We start from the raw sequence: 13,707 nt of genomic DNA, 5'->3' as shown, positions 1-13,707 counted from the left end.
CAAAGTAGATGGTGGGAGGCTGGGGAGGGGAGACCAGGAATCACTGTGTCATGGGGAGGCTCTGGAAAGGGACAGTGCTGAAGGTGGCGTGACTGCACAAACGTACTTAACACCACTGACCTGTACATTTAAAAACGGTCCAAGTGGTCAATGTAATGTTGTGCCGATTTTAATACACACACACACACACCACTGACCCCAGCAGCCTAGCTGATAGGGAACAGGTTCCAACTGCATTTGCCCGGAGGCCACCCGCATTCGAAGGGTGTGGAGTGCAGGGGTCCAGGAGGAAGACTACAGCAGCTCACCGTCTGGAACACCGTCTGGGACAGAAAACTGGCTGCGACTTTGCTGATGTCACTCTCGCCTCCCATCTTACAAAGGATGTAGCCATACAGGTTTGCGGCTTGGAGAGAAATCCCAGCTATCACAAGGGCCTGCGGACAGACACAGCAAAGGCGGTTCTTCCAATAGCACATACAGGAATGTTCCTCCCAAACTGCGCAGCAGTGGCTCTGGCCTGTACCTCGTAACAGCCAGCCTCTGGTGAGCCTTCTCAAATCCTCACGGGCATCTTTCAGTCAGCCGCCACCGGAGTGGGCGGCGCCCTCATCATCCCAATTTGTAGGAGGGAAACCGAAACCCAGAGAAAGGAAAGTTGCCTGAAGTCCCAGAGCTGATGCATAGCTGGGCCCGCAGCCAAACTCTGGAGCCCCCGCTTCTGATTACACGGCTACTTAGACCGTCTGTGGAGGCTTTCTCCCTGAAGGAGCCCGATCACAGCCATGAAATAGAGTCCTAAAACTGAAATAGGGGCGCCTGGGTGGCACAGTGGGTTGAGTGTCCGACCCTTGGCCTCAGCTCAGGTTTTGATCTCAGGGTCATGAGTTCGAGCCCTGGGTGGGGCTCTAGGCTGTGTCTGAATATACTCACAACCTGTAAAACAAAACTTCAGAACTCGAACTTGCTTATTCCTACTTAGGAACATTCTAGGGTAAGAAAGCACTTTGTTTTGCTTACAACTCCTCTCTCAGCGTTACTCCTAGGAGTCCAAAAGAGACAACCGAAAGTCCGTCAGTGGATGAGTGGAGAAACAACGCAGCAGGTCCTTACGGTGGAATATTACATAGCCGTGAACAGGTACTGATAAAGGCTACAACACAGATGAACCTTGAAAACCGGCGTGCAGTGAAAGAAGCGCACAAACAATTCCAGTATAGAATTCCAGCTACAGGCAACGTCTGGATTGGTAAGGGTTGGAACAGAAAGAGGAGCATGCCAGGCACTGGAGATGGTGAGGGCTAGAGGGTACAGGGCTCCTTTTGGGGGTGCTGGAAATACCCTAAAATGGGCTGTGGTGATGACTGCACACTGAATATACTGGAAGCCCACAGCTATATGTGCCCAAGGGGTGGCTCGTGAGGTACGTGAATGACCTCAGCAAAGAGGTTGCAAATGAGCGGGTACTAGAAGCCCCCTCCGCAGCCCTGGCCCGTGCAGACGGCAAAGCACCGTCCGAGCCGGGGTGTCGCCTTACCAGCCACTTGAGCTTCAAGGAGAATAAGGTGCTAAAAAAGAACACAATCCAAATGAGCGGGCAGATGATGAGGCCGAGCCAGAAGATGCGAGCTTCCGCCTCGGTGGCGGCGGTCTGGTTCGGAGAGGCCTGGGAAGGGAGGAGAGAGTCCGTTTTCAGAATGAGGGAAACTAGTTGCAGAGGGGCAGGCGGTCCTCTTGGCTTCTCGTCCACAGGCTTCTGCCACCCGCTGGTGTCAGGGGCGCTCCCGCAGCGGCGGCCTCAGCCCAGGGTAGGGCTCTGATCTGCACACAGCCCCGCAGGGACCCGTGCAAACCCTCCACAGCCATTCTCCTGGGTTGAATTTGACTTGTGAGATGATACCTTTCTGGCTTCAAAAATCCAGTGGCTTTTCCCATCTTCGTCTATCTGGTTCCACCAGCGGAGGCCCACCATGAGTCTCCCAGTTACGTTCTGGGGGAAATAGACAGGAGGACTCTAAGCACGCCACAGGGAGAGAATATCACCTTTCCGCTGGCACACAAAATAAAGTCACCGATTGTATCGAACTTGCCCTGGGAGCAGGAGGAGAGGTAAGCCGAACTATGCTTAATGTAACCGGTGACTTCCCCGCCCCCCCCCACATGCACGCCCTCCCCACAAACAATATGCAGCATACATATTTTAAATTTACGCAAATTTTACAGAAAATGCAAGCTGTAGGGAGTTGCCACCCTCCTAGATAGCGATCTGCAACCGTGGCAGCTGAGAATTACAGCCCTCGTGGCTTCAGGAGCCACGGCGTCACGAGCGAGGCGGCCTTACCTTCACAGACCAGAAGTCAAAGGACAGGAGGAGGAGCACGGTGACAAAGCAGCCCACGAAGCTTCTGCTGAACCAGTCACAGCACACATAGGTGACAATGGCACTTACTCGGAAAAATAGGTGGAAAAAGGTGGCCAATGGGTGCCTAGGAAAGAACCCAGAAGCCCCCTCACTGCAGAGGCCAAGAGGGCGAGCACCAAACTCACCATATGGGCTCTGACTTTGCACGCTGTCCCCCGTGCACTTCAAGCCCCGCCCCGCCAGGCTGCCGGCTCGGAGCCCACCAGCACATCAGATGTCCTGAGACAGTCATTATCCTACCAGCATCTTTCCCCTCTCGAAGAATCCAGTACTTTCCCCTCATTTGATTGCAAAGATCATGGGCCCTCTTCGAAACTCGGCCACCTTTGAAGTGAAACAGGACAGTGGTTACTGCCTTCCCACCTGATAGCGATAAGGACCAGTTCCCTAAAGATAAAGGTTGGGTTATTCCACCAGTAACTGGGCAGTCCACGTGCAGCCCACGAGTGCAGAATCTCGTGTCAGCAGGAAACCCATGTACCTGGATAGAGAGAAACCATGACTCATCCCACATTGGCTGTTTAAAAGAAAAGTCTAGGAAGACCAGAGACCCAAGGCTCGCTCGAGCACAAGGGCTGCCCATGTATCCAGAGAGAACACCTGCCCATAGGGTTCCGGCAGGCAACGGTGGTGGGGGACACGGGCCGCTTTTCCCTTTGGAATCCACTTTGGCAGAGCACAGGTGGAAACAACGCAGAGCGAGAAAGCCACCGTCCGAGCCAGGGGCCGGATGACAGCGGAAGCACCAGCCAGTGCTGGGAGGGAGGGGAAACTGCCGGACTCACTGTTGGCACGAGAAGCCAGAAACTCAGAGTTGTGACAAGAGTGTGCTTCTACGTGACGACAAGTAATGTCAGTAGGATAGCGCGGGCTGCTTCACAAGGGCCCATGAGCCTCCGCCTCCCAGCCAGTCGGGTGCTCAGAGAGGGAGCCAGCAGACCTGGGAGCTGCATGGGGGAGGCGCCTGCTTGTCCTCCCAAGAAAGGGCCCTTCAGAGAAAGTAAACTGGGCTCCTAGGGAACTGGGAACTCCGAAGCAGGATTTATGGTGACTTCTGCCTATACTCCCGATGTTCCCAAGGAAGAAGGAGCAGGGCCCAAACCCCAGCTGTCCGCCGCAGTCCTTCTCATCTGTGCCTTTCAGATGCTGAGCTCTCCTGGCAGGCTGGCTGTGAGCCAGTCTGGGACCCGTACCGGGCCCTGAAGAGTCAGATATGACCCGTACGCCCCCCGCATCTGGAATGTTCCCGAAGATCACACCCTTAGGGTTCTCGCATACTTTTTTAAAAAATAAATGTTTGCTCCTTTTATTGTTTTTCGGTTTGGGTTTTTTTGTTTGTTTGGTTGGTTGGTTGGTTTTTTTTTAGAGAGGGAGAGTGAGTGAGCACACAGGGTGGCAGGGGTGGCACGGGGGTGGAGAGGAAGAGAATCTCAAGCAGACTCCCCGCTGAGCGCAGAGCGGGGGCTCGATCCCGTGACTCCAAGATCAAGACCTAAGCCGAAACCAAGAGTTGGACGTTCAACCAACTAAGCCACCCAGGCGCCCCTTCTCTTATACCCTTTCAACCTTAAATCTTCCTGAGGATCTTTGAACTAAATGTCATAACACAATCCTGCCTCTTTGCCTGGAAGATGAAGGCATCCGCTATGCACTAACCGAAAATTCTTTGAGGGCAGAAGCCGTGTCTGAGATCATTTTATGTTCCCCATAGCCGCTGGCATTCAAGTTTCTCAGCCAGTAGTTGCGCCAAGCCTTGTAATCGGGTCTGTGTTGTAGAACAGTCTTGACTTGTGTGAGACCTACATGGCCACTGTTCCAGGGTAAAACCTGGAAGTTAATGCATTCGAATAAATCCCCGGCCCACCCACTTTTTTTCAGCTGTGGTTTCCTAAAATAAAAACCAGAGAAATTCCCATTGTTGGAAGGTTCTGCTTAGTGGGGTCCCAGTTAAGTGATGTCCTTAACTTGTCATGGGAAGTACCACTACCATGGCCGCTGTCATTACTCAAAGCCTAGAGTAGACAAGGATGCCGATGGCGCCCTCAAATACTGTTCTCATCCTGTTTGATGCAGGCTGTCCCCTGGGCCACCTATCAAACCCTCCTTCAGTCCGCCTCTGGAGTTGGCCCAGCCTGTGTCCCCCGCCAACACTCACATGGTCTCAGACCAGTTCCTGGTTTTGAGAGCTGTGAAGGCCATGGCTTACACCTGTCCACCCTTCCCTGCCAGGGGGTCCTCCATCCCCCACACTTCTCTCTGCCACCTCCGCGGCCACAGAACACATACACACACCAACAGTCACCTCCACCTCCCAAAGCCACCGGCTTCCAACGCCACCCTCCCAGTCACCCACCTAGCCACTCCCCGCTGCCCACCCCCCCATCCCGCCCTGAGAGGCAACCAGGACCGAGGTGTCAGACTGCCAGTGTTCAAATCCTGGTTCCAACCTCAGAGCAGCTCTGCAGCCCGCCCTCAGCCACACAACCCCTGAACACCTCAGTCTCCACTTCTGTAAAGTGGGAATGCCGACAGTGGCCACTTCCTCGCTGCGTGAAGGTGGCACATAGAAAGTGCCTGAAACCCAGACCGTGCTCAGGGACCATGACAAGCTTACCTCAGCCCTCAGTCACTCGAAACCGATGCACCTCCAAGGAGCCTGACGGCGAAATTTCCCCGCCTGGCCACAACTTTCTCTCTCACTCTCTTCACCTCTGCAGGGATCCCCCACGTCTCCTGACTTCTTCGTGTTCCCCCGCTCCCTTCCACCTCACTGAAGAACCTTCCTTGATCTTCAACTTTAACAGTGCTTTCCACTCGCCGGGCAGGAAGGGCCTGCCACTGGAGATGAGCAGGAGGAGGGGAGGACAGGCAATGAATGCAAAAGGAGCGGACTTCAGTGGTGGTCAAGGTGGGGAGAGTCGGGCTGGGTTTCTGTTTGTTTTAATCCATTTTCACAGTCCTGGGCCCCACAACTGTGGTCTTCCTCCTTGGAGGAAACTCAGAAAGTTCTCAGCTTGGCAGGCACATAAAGGCCACCTGAGGAAGCCCTGGGAGGTACGCAAGGCTCCCCTTCCCAGGGCATGTGGGGTCAGACCTGGAGCGTGGCCCAGGGCCGGATTTTACAAAGGAAAAGCCCTCCTCTACACTGGATTCAAACTCTGGTCCATGAGCCAAATCTGGCCCACTTCCTGTTTCTATAAGTCAAGTTTTATTGGAACATAGCCACGCTTATTCATTCGCTGGCCTGCAGTTCAAAATATTTACCCAGAAAGTGTGCCAACCTCTCCACTCCAGACCAGCACGAACAATGAGGAAACCAGGCACTGCTCAAAATAAAGCCAAAATAAAGCATACTGCTACTCACGGCCCCTTCCCCAGCCACCCCCCAAAAAACCCGCTTTCCAAAGCATGGTGGAAGCTGGCTGACGGGCAGAACCAAGGGATGGTGCTAGAAGTCCAAGTAGAGTTACCTCTGGGGTAGGGGGTGGGGGGGACACACTGCCCGAGACAGTACACAAACACAGGTGTTGGACACACTCCGTATCCGGATCTCAGGATCTGGATATAGACATGTCCAGAAGTTCAAACCATCCATCAAGATTAGTGCATTTCATATACATCACACCTTCAAGTTTTGACTGAAGCCGCTGACCAAAAAGAGATCCTTGCAAATCATCCTAAAAATTCTCTATGTGGTATAATCCAGCAATCGCAGTACTCAGAATTTACCCAAGGGAGTTGAAAATTCAGGTCATCGCCCGCAAGAGGGACAGATATTTACAGCCGGTCTAGGCATCACTGCCCCTGATTGGGAGCAACCAAGATGTCCTTAACAGATGAATGGGTCAGCTGTGGTCCTTCCACACACGGAGGCACATTATTCAGCACTAAAAAGGAAGGAGCTCCCCAGCCAGGAAACGACAAGGGGGAACCTTAAATGCTTATTACAAAATCAAAGAAGCCCGTCGGAAAGGGCTGCATGCTGTAGGATCCCAACGCTAGAATGTTCTGGAAAAGACTGAGAAATGGACACAGTAAACAAAAACAAAAACCAAAAAAACGCAGTGGTTGACAGAGGTTAGTGGGGGAAGGAGGGATGAATTGGATGAGCACAGGCAACTTCCAGGGCAGCGAAACCATTCTGACGTAGTAATGGTGGACTGATGTCATCACACGTCTGTCCGAGCCCAGACAATGCACAGGAACAAAGCTTCATGTAAAGGACAGATTACATGGTAACAACGCTGCATTCGTTCATCACTCGTAACAAATATAAGACACTAATGCAAGATGTTAACAGGGGGAACTTCTCAGGGGGAGGGACTTAGGGGAACTCTGTACTTTTTGCTCAGTTCTTCTGTAAACCTAAAAGGACTCTTAAAAATGGACACAGGCGGTAGCGGGGGATTGGGGGGCCTGTGTCTAAATTGAATCAAGAGAGTAAAATCGGGGGAGAACCATGTCCCAGAGGCATACATATCCCCTTTCCCATAAACTTCTAAGGCAGGTCTGATCTCACCGGAAAAGGGTGGTTTAATCCTAAACTCAGCAGGAATCGAAGAGTATCTTAAAAACCCATCCTTTGTTTCACTGTTTAAATTACTTTGAAAACCGTGCTCTGGTTTTTAAAGACGGTCTCCAGCTTGAATTCCTCAGCAAACAGCCCCTTTTAAGTTCTTTTCCTTTAAAACCTCATCCTTCTGGGACACCTGGGTGGCTCAGTAGTTTAAGCGTCTGCCTTCGGTTCAGGTCATGATCCCAGGGTCCCGGGATCAAGCCCCACGTTGGGCTCCCTGCTCAGTGGAGAGTCTGTTTCTCTCTCTCCATCTGCCTGTCTCCCTGTCTACATATGTTTTTGTGCTCTCTGTCAAATAAATAAAATCCTAAATAAATCCTCATCCTTCAGACACTCTGGGAAGCTCTCTGCTTTTCGCTGGAACACAAGTTAAGGAAAAACTATCTTTCCTCCTTGACTTCTTTTGCCCCTAAAAAAAAAAACAACAACAAAAAAAACCCCAAAAACCAAAACCCAAGTTATCTGAGACGACACCCAGGATTTGCTTCACAACCAGCTCAGGGCTGGACCCAAGGGCGGGGGTGAAGAGGACCCGGCCACGTGCAGGTCATGACGGAGACTCATTGTTCCCTGTACTTTTATGTAAATCTGAATTAAAAAGTAGAAGAATCAAAAAAGCAGAGGCAGCCTCCACTTTGCATGGAGACAAGACACCTTTCAGAATAAACCAAGCCCATGGGCTGATATTCAGGGGGCTATCTGTGGCCACATAAAAATCCAGACCTAAAAATCCCCAACTGAGTAATTGACCATTACCGTTGGATGCATGAGGAAAATTCCAGAAAGCGGGTCCTTTCTTCTGGGCTAACCAATCTCTCAACCAAAAGATAAATGTGGGTGGGGAGGGCACCGCTCCTTTGGACATAAATGCTCACCCAGCCCCCACCAGGACAGAGGGGGTGGTGAGAGCCAGAGCACCTAGATCCACACACACATGCCATCCTTGCCCATGCTGGGGACACGGTCCATTCAGAGCCTTGCTTTACTCATCTATAAAATGGGAGAACAACAACAACCCCAGATGCCTGAGGTTCCTGGAGAGGAAATACCTCGGACCCCAGACCAGAGGGGGCCTCAGGTTGCTGTGGCCATTCACTTCGCTTACGGTTTCTCATTCATGGTCAGGACTTTTAAGAGGGGAAGAAAGTGAAAACAAAACAAAACAAAAAAGCCTTGACCAGTGGTGCTCTTTTTGGACGTCCTGTCTCAGATGCTTTTCCCCCATTGTTAAAAAAAGAATAGGGTGCTGCTATTTATTTCTTCAGTCCTGACTCCCACTTAGTCAGGTGGCTCTTCCGCTGACAGCCGTGTGCCACCATCAAGGCGTGGGAAGAAGGGGACCCCCACGCACGAGGGGGAGACAGTGAAGACGCCACCGGCCCATCCCTCAGCTGCTGCCCTCAACCGCTGGGACTTCCTTAGAAAGGCGGGATCAGGGGAATCCCCCCAGACCTCCCAAGCCCGAATCTGCATTTTAACAAGACCACAGGGGACTCGCGTGCTCCTCTCAATCAAGGGGCCCTCCTCTACCCCATCTTCAGACCAACTCCGCTCCAGGAGCCATGCAGAGAGAGGCTGGAGGAACCTGAAACCCCATGGGCCTGGCTAGCCACAGGGCAGGGGAAGCATCTGGGCAGAATCAGATTTTTCTCTCCTAGAATACCCCAGAGGCACCGTGAGCACCACTCGGTCCTTCGGACTCGGGCTTCTCGCTTCCAACGACAGCATGTCCCCCTGCACCCCGGTCTCTCAGCCCGGGACAGGCAGGTTTGCAGACAGCTGGGATGTCAACATGGGCGGATGGCTAGGTCCTCACAGCTTCGATTCAAAGGTCAGCCCAATAGTCAGTCTGAGCAAGGAAGCAAAAAACAAAACAAAACAAAAAAAAACACCAGACTTCCCTCTGGTCACCAAGGTTTTAACTCTTGTTTCTGTTCTTGATTTCTTCTTAAAGAGACATCCCAACTTCAGAGGCTTGTCAGGCTTAGCGAGCAAATTAAAGTGAACCTCCCGGGGACACATCGGTGAGCCCACGTTGGGCCCTGTGTTTGGTGTGGATCCCCCCCTCTCTCTCCTTGGAGCACCCAGCAGGACTCCCCCCTACATGGCTCAGAGTTTCCAGAACACCTGGACACGAAGAAGCTAAAAACCTCTTCCAACAAAAATGTGTCCATGCATGTTCCTAAGGACAACATGGACAATCGCCACAAAGTGGACACACGTGTCCATCGCCAGAAGCATGGACAAAATGGGACCTACCCCTACAGGGGGCACGACTCAGCCACAGAAAGGAATGAAGCAGAAGCCACCACATGGACGAGCCCAGAACACGGGAGTCAGACCCAGAGGCACAGAGAGCGCAGGGCTGCACGTAGGAAAGACAGACATGGAATAGTTCGGCGAGGGGACGGGCTCTTGCCTCATGTGTCGGGGCTTCAGATGGATGGGAAAAAAACGTTCTGTAGATGGACAGTAGTGACGCTGGCACAGGAGTGCAAACCTACCTAAAGTTGCCAAACTGTCCTCTTGAAAATGGTAAAAAATGGTAAATTTTAGATTATGCCTATTTAACCATACTAAGAAAAATACAAAAAAAGGGGGGGGGGTGGTGCAAAGGAGTCCTGGCCCTTGCCACAACACAAAGGAGCCTGGAAAACAGGACTGTGAGTAAAAGCAGCCAGGTCACGTCCTGGAGGACCCCATTCTGAGCAAACACCTGGAACAGGCAGATCGAGGGGGCCAGCCAGCACCTGAAAGGTTGTCGGGGGCCAGAGGACGCGGGGCTGAGTGTTTAGTGGGTATGGGTTTCCTTATGGGGCGAGGGAAGGGTTCTGGAACCAGGCAATAGGGATGGTTGCACACACATCCCTGAACTGTTCACTTTAAATGGTGAAAGCCGTCAATTTCACATTACCTGTACGTTACCTCAAGTTAAAAACAAGCAAAAAAGGAAGGGAGGCGTGAGAGGCTTGGGGAGCTCTCCTGCAGAAAGAAGACGGGGCAGGGAAGGCACGAGCCCATCCCAGCCCCATCCCCGAAGACCTGTGTGACACTGAGCGGGTGACTCAACCTCTCTGTGCGTCCCAGTGTCCTCGGCTACAAAACAGGATGGCTGAGACTCACGGCTGTCAGGAGGTTCTAGTCAGTCATCGTTGGCATGAGTCATGTGTGTGCCCACCAGTGGCACCAAATGCATACACGGAGTTTCGGGGAAAATCCCAGGAGACTAATCAGTGCACCTCCAGGGTTAGGGTAGAGCCTGGTGGGCAGCAAGAGTTCCATAAGTGCCAGCCGGGATCAGAAATGGTGCATCTGCACTGGGGAGTGGTCCTTCCAGCACCTTCCTTTGTAGACAGCAGGCCCCTCCACACACAAATCACCTGGGTCTCTGGTTAAATCCGGATTCTGACTCGGGAAGGCTAGGGTGGGGCCAGAGAGCCAGCACTGCAGCAAGTACCCAGGTGCCACCGGTCCTCGGACCACTGCTGGGGTAAGGAGTAGAATCACCTGCTGTGCCGGTTTCCTGGGGCGGCCCTAAGAGAGCACCACAAGCAGCGGAGCTTAAAACGGAAATTTCTCTCTCGCTCTCTCGGCCTGCAGGCCAGAAATCCAAAATCATAGTGTCAACAAGGTTGGTTTCTGCTGAGCGCTGCGCGGGGGAGAATCCATCCCGTGCCCCTCTGCTGCCTTCTGACGGCAGCTGGTACCCCTCGTGGTCCTTGGCTTGTGACTCCTCACCCCAATCTCTGCTCCCAACATCACACAGCGTTCTCCACGTGTCTGTCTTCACAAGGCTGGCTTTCTAGAAGAACACTAGTCAACACTGCATGAGCAGCCCACCCTGCTCCCACCAGAGTTCAGCTTTACTAATTAGCTCTGCGAAGACCCTGTTGTCAAAGAAGGTCACCTTTGAGGTGCTAGAGGTTAGAACTTCCACATACCGTTTTGTTTTGTTTTGTTTTTGGAGAGGAGACAAGCCAACCCATAACACCTAACTTGGGACAAATGAACCCGAATAAGGCAGGTAAGAAGGAGATAGACATCTTGCAGGTAAGGAAGCGGGAAGTATGGTGGTGAAGGGAACAACCCCAGGTTGGAGCAAAGGATCATTTATGCAGGTGCTGGCAGCTGGAATCAGGCCCCGCCTCCCCTCTCCAGCTGGGTCGTCTGGTCTGGTTTGCATGAAGGTGCACTAAGAGTTAGCAGTGGCCCTGAGCCGGAGACTGAGCACCAGACCCAAGTCCTTAACCTCAGCCCTGAGCCTCCAGGCTGCCCCACCTGTGGCCTGCCCCACTGTGAGCCACAGATCAACAGAAAGGGACCTGCTGACAACGGTGACTCCCCCAACCCCAAATACGTCCACTAAGAGATGGCAGTCCAGGCCCCAACTGACACACGTCCTAGCCAGGGGGCCTGGGAGCTGAGGTATGACACACGGCACATTTCAAGCACAGATGGAGAAATCCGCAGGATAAGGCTGGGACATCTGAGCACTGCAGGTAGCAGGAAGGCTTTCCGAGACCACGAGAGTCGGGGCAAAAGGCTCAGAGGCCAACTGGGAGCGGCTCCCGTGGGTCAATGGTGGGCCCACCTGAGTAACATCTGAAACTTACAAGCAGCCCTCTGCGCTCACCTATGGGAGATGCGAGCAGTTGATGGACTCATCGCTAGAACACAGAAGAGTGAAGGGCAGGAATCTAACAGGCATCATGTCTTTTCTCTATAAAGTACACGTAGCAATGACTACAACATTGATGGGGGAGAAGGAAGCTTCTAGATCATTTCGGCTCACTAATGAAGACGGAATGACAGAAGTGGAAAGCGGCCAGGCTACAACCCTGAAAGGGCTCAGGGATGGAGGCCACGGAGGACCATAAGGCATCAGGAGCCCCTGGTGGAAGGACACCCCCCACCCCTTGAAGCTGGCGCCCAAGCAGCCACACCTGAATTTCATCAAGCCCCAGGCTCCACCTACTGATCTGCAAGAAGTGTAGGGGCTGAAGGAAAATCCTGACGGGCACTCCAAAATCCAGCCCGTAGGAAGCTCTACAGAAAACCAGCATGATTGCAAAGTGGAAGGAAAGACAGGCGGAGACTTGGGGCACTTACAGGTTAAGGACCCAAGAAATCCAGCAACCAAGTTTTAACATGTGCATGTTACTCAACTGCAAGTTCCAACAAATAATATATAAATAAAAGTATGAGACCATCAAGAAACTTTGGACACAATTTTGGAATGCAGTTTCTTCTAACAAGCCAACCAAAATACACCCAGAATCCAGTGTATTTCTCTGTTCTCCTCATTTGTCTGATCATATCCCCTCCCTCTTTCTCCTCTTTCTTCTCCTTCTTCTTCCTCCTCTTCCTCCTCCTCCCCCTCCCCCTACCCCTCCTCCTGGATATTTCACAGTATTTGGGAATTATTCATTATTTTCAAGTGAGAAAATGCTATTATGGATTTTCCTTTGAAACTGAGTTCTTGGGGCGCCTGGGTGGGCTCCATCAGTTAAGCGTCCCACTCATGATTTCAGCTCAGGTCATGATCTCAGGGTCATGAGATTGAGCCCCACATCGGGCTCTGCACTGGGCATGGGGCCTACTTGGGATTCTCCCTCTCCCTCCACCCATCTCACCCCCTCCACACCCCTCTCTAAAACGAAATAAAAAATAAAAATACAACAGTTCTTTTCAAGATAACATATCAGTGTATGTTTAAAGTGGCACGAAGTCTGGGGGTTTGCTTCAAAATAATCAGTATAAATGAAAGATCGGTTATGAGTCCATCATGAAGCTGTGATGGGTACACGGGGTTCATTATTTTATTCTATTGGGCATGTGTTTGGAACTCTCTATAATAATTTTTTTTAAGTAGTCAAGGAAGCAGATTACTGCCTTGTGAATTTCAGTTCTGCTATTTACTGTGTGACCTTAGACAAGTGACTTAACCTTCTTGGTCAGCTTCCTCGCCTGCAAAACGGGAATAATCACATCTACCTAACAGTAGCGCCGGGAGCACAGGGGCACTCTGTAGACACTCATGCATCTGTCCCTTCCTTGGGCAGGGCTCTGTCAGTAGCCAGCCTCTGAGATGATCTCCAGTGACCTCAACCTCCTGGTGTGCACACCCTTGTATCGTCACCACGGTGAACCAGGGCTGGTCTGCATGACTAATAGAATACACTAAGACCTGACCATCTGTCACCTTTGAGACTGGGCTAAAAGACACTTTGGCTTTCCATCTTAGTTACTTTCTCTTGCTCTCTCCCTCGCTCTCCCTGAGGGAAGCCAGCTGCCATGTTGGGAGCAGTGCTGTGGAGAGGATCACCTGGCAAGGTCTCCAACCAATAGCCATGTGGTTGGCCTCCAACCAACAACCCCCAACACACACACACACACACACACAAGCCCATGGGAGCATTCCCTACTCATCCCCAAATGAACAATCCAGAAAAACCTGCCTCAGTGTCTCCCCCACAGGGGAGCAGGTCCAAAACTCAGCTCATCCCTCCAAAGCTCATGGTTTTCCCAAAGAAACCAGCTATCAGTCTCTTGTTTTAAATTATTTAATCGCATCTTACTAAGTGAAAGAAGCCAATCTCAAAGGGCTGGATGCCAGCTTCACAACATTCTGGAAAAAGCAAAACTAGAAAGACAAGAAAAAGATCCGTGGCTGCTGGGGGTTGTGAGGAGGGAGGGATGAAGAGAGGGA

General features: G+C 51.9%; 1 protein-coding gene across 3 annotated transcripts in view; it reads right to left on the bottom strand.

Annotated features, from left to right (window-relative positions):
- Nucleotides 1–13,707, bottom strand: part of LOC111156036 (trans-golgi network vesicle protein 23 homolog A) — a 39,821-nt gene that overhangs the window by 7,673 nt on the left and 18,441 nt on the right. For all 3 annotated transcript variants that reach the window (XM_022516601.1, XM_022516600.1, XM_022516599.1), the window contains exons 3-6: nucleotides 2,342–2,486; nucleotides 1,901–1,990; nucleotides 1,538–1,666; nucleotides 309–437 (exon numbers count right to left, since the gene is read on the bottom strand). In XM_022516601.1, coding sequence (XP_022372309.1) covers nucleotides 309–437; nucleotides 1,538–1,666; nucleotides 1,901–1,990; nucleotides 2,342–2,486 — 493 coding nt within the window. The remainder of the gene's footprint in view (nucleotides 1–308; nucleotides 438–1,537; nucleotides 1,667–1,900; nucleotides 1,991–2,341; nucleotides 2,487–13,707) is intronic.

This window comes from Enhydra lutris, unplaced genomic scaffold (genome assembly GCF_002288905.1).
Source record: "Enhydra lutris kenyoni isolate GAN:26980312 unplaced genomic scaffold, ASM228890v2 scaffoldscaffold45, whole genome shotgun sequence".
NCBI lineage: Eukaryota > Metazoa > Chordata > Mammalia > Carnivora > Mustelidae > Enhydra > Enhydra lutris.
Note: the sequence above shows the minus strand (reverse complement) of the source record. Positions and strands in the feature narration are given on the sequence as shown.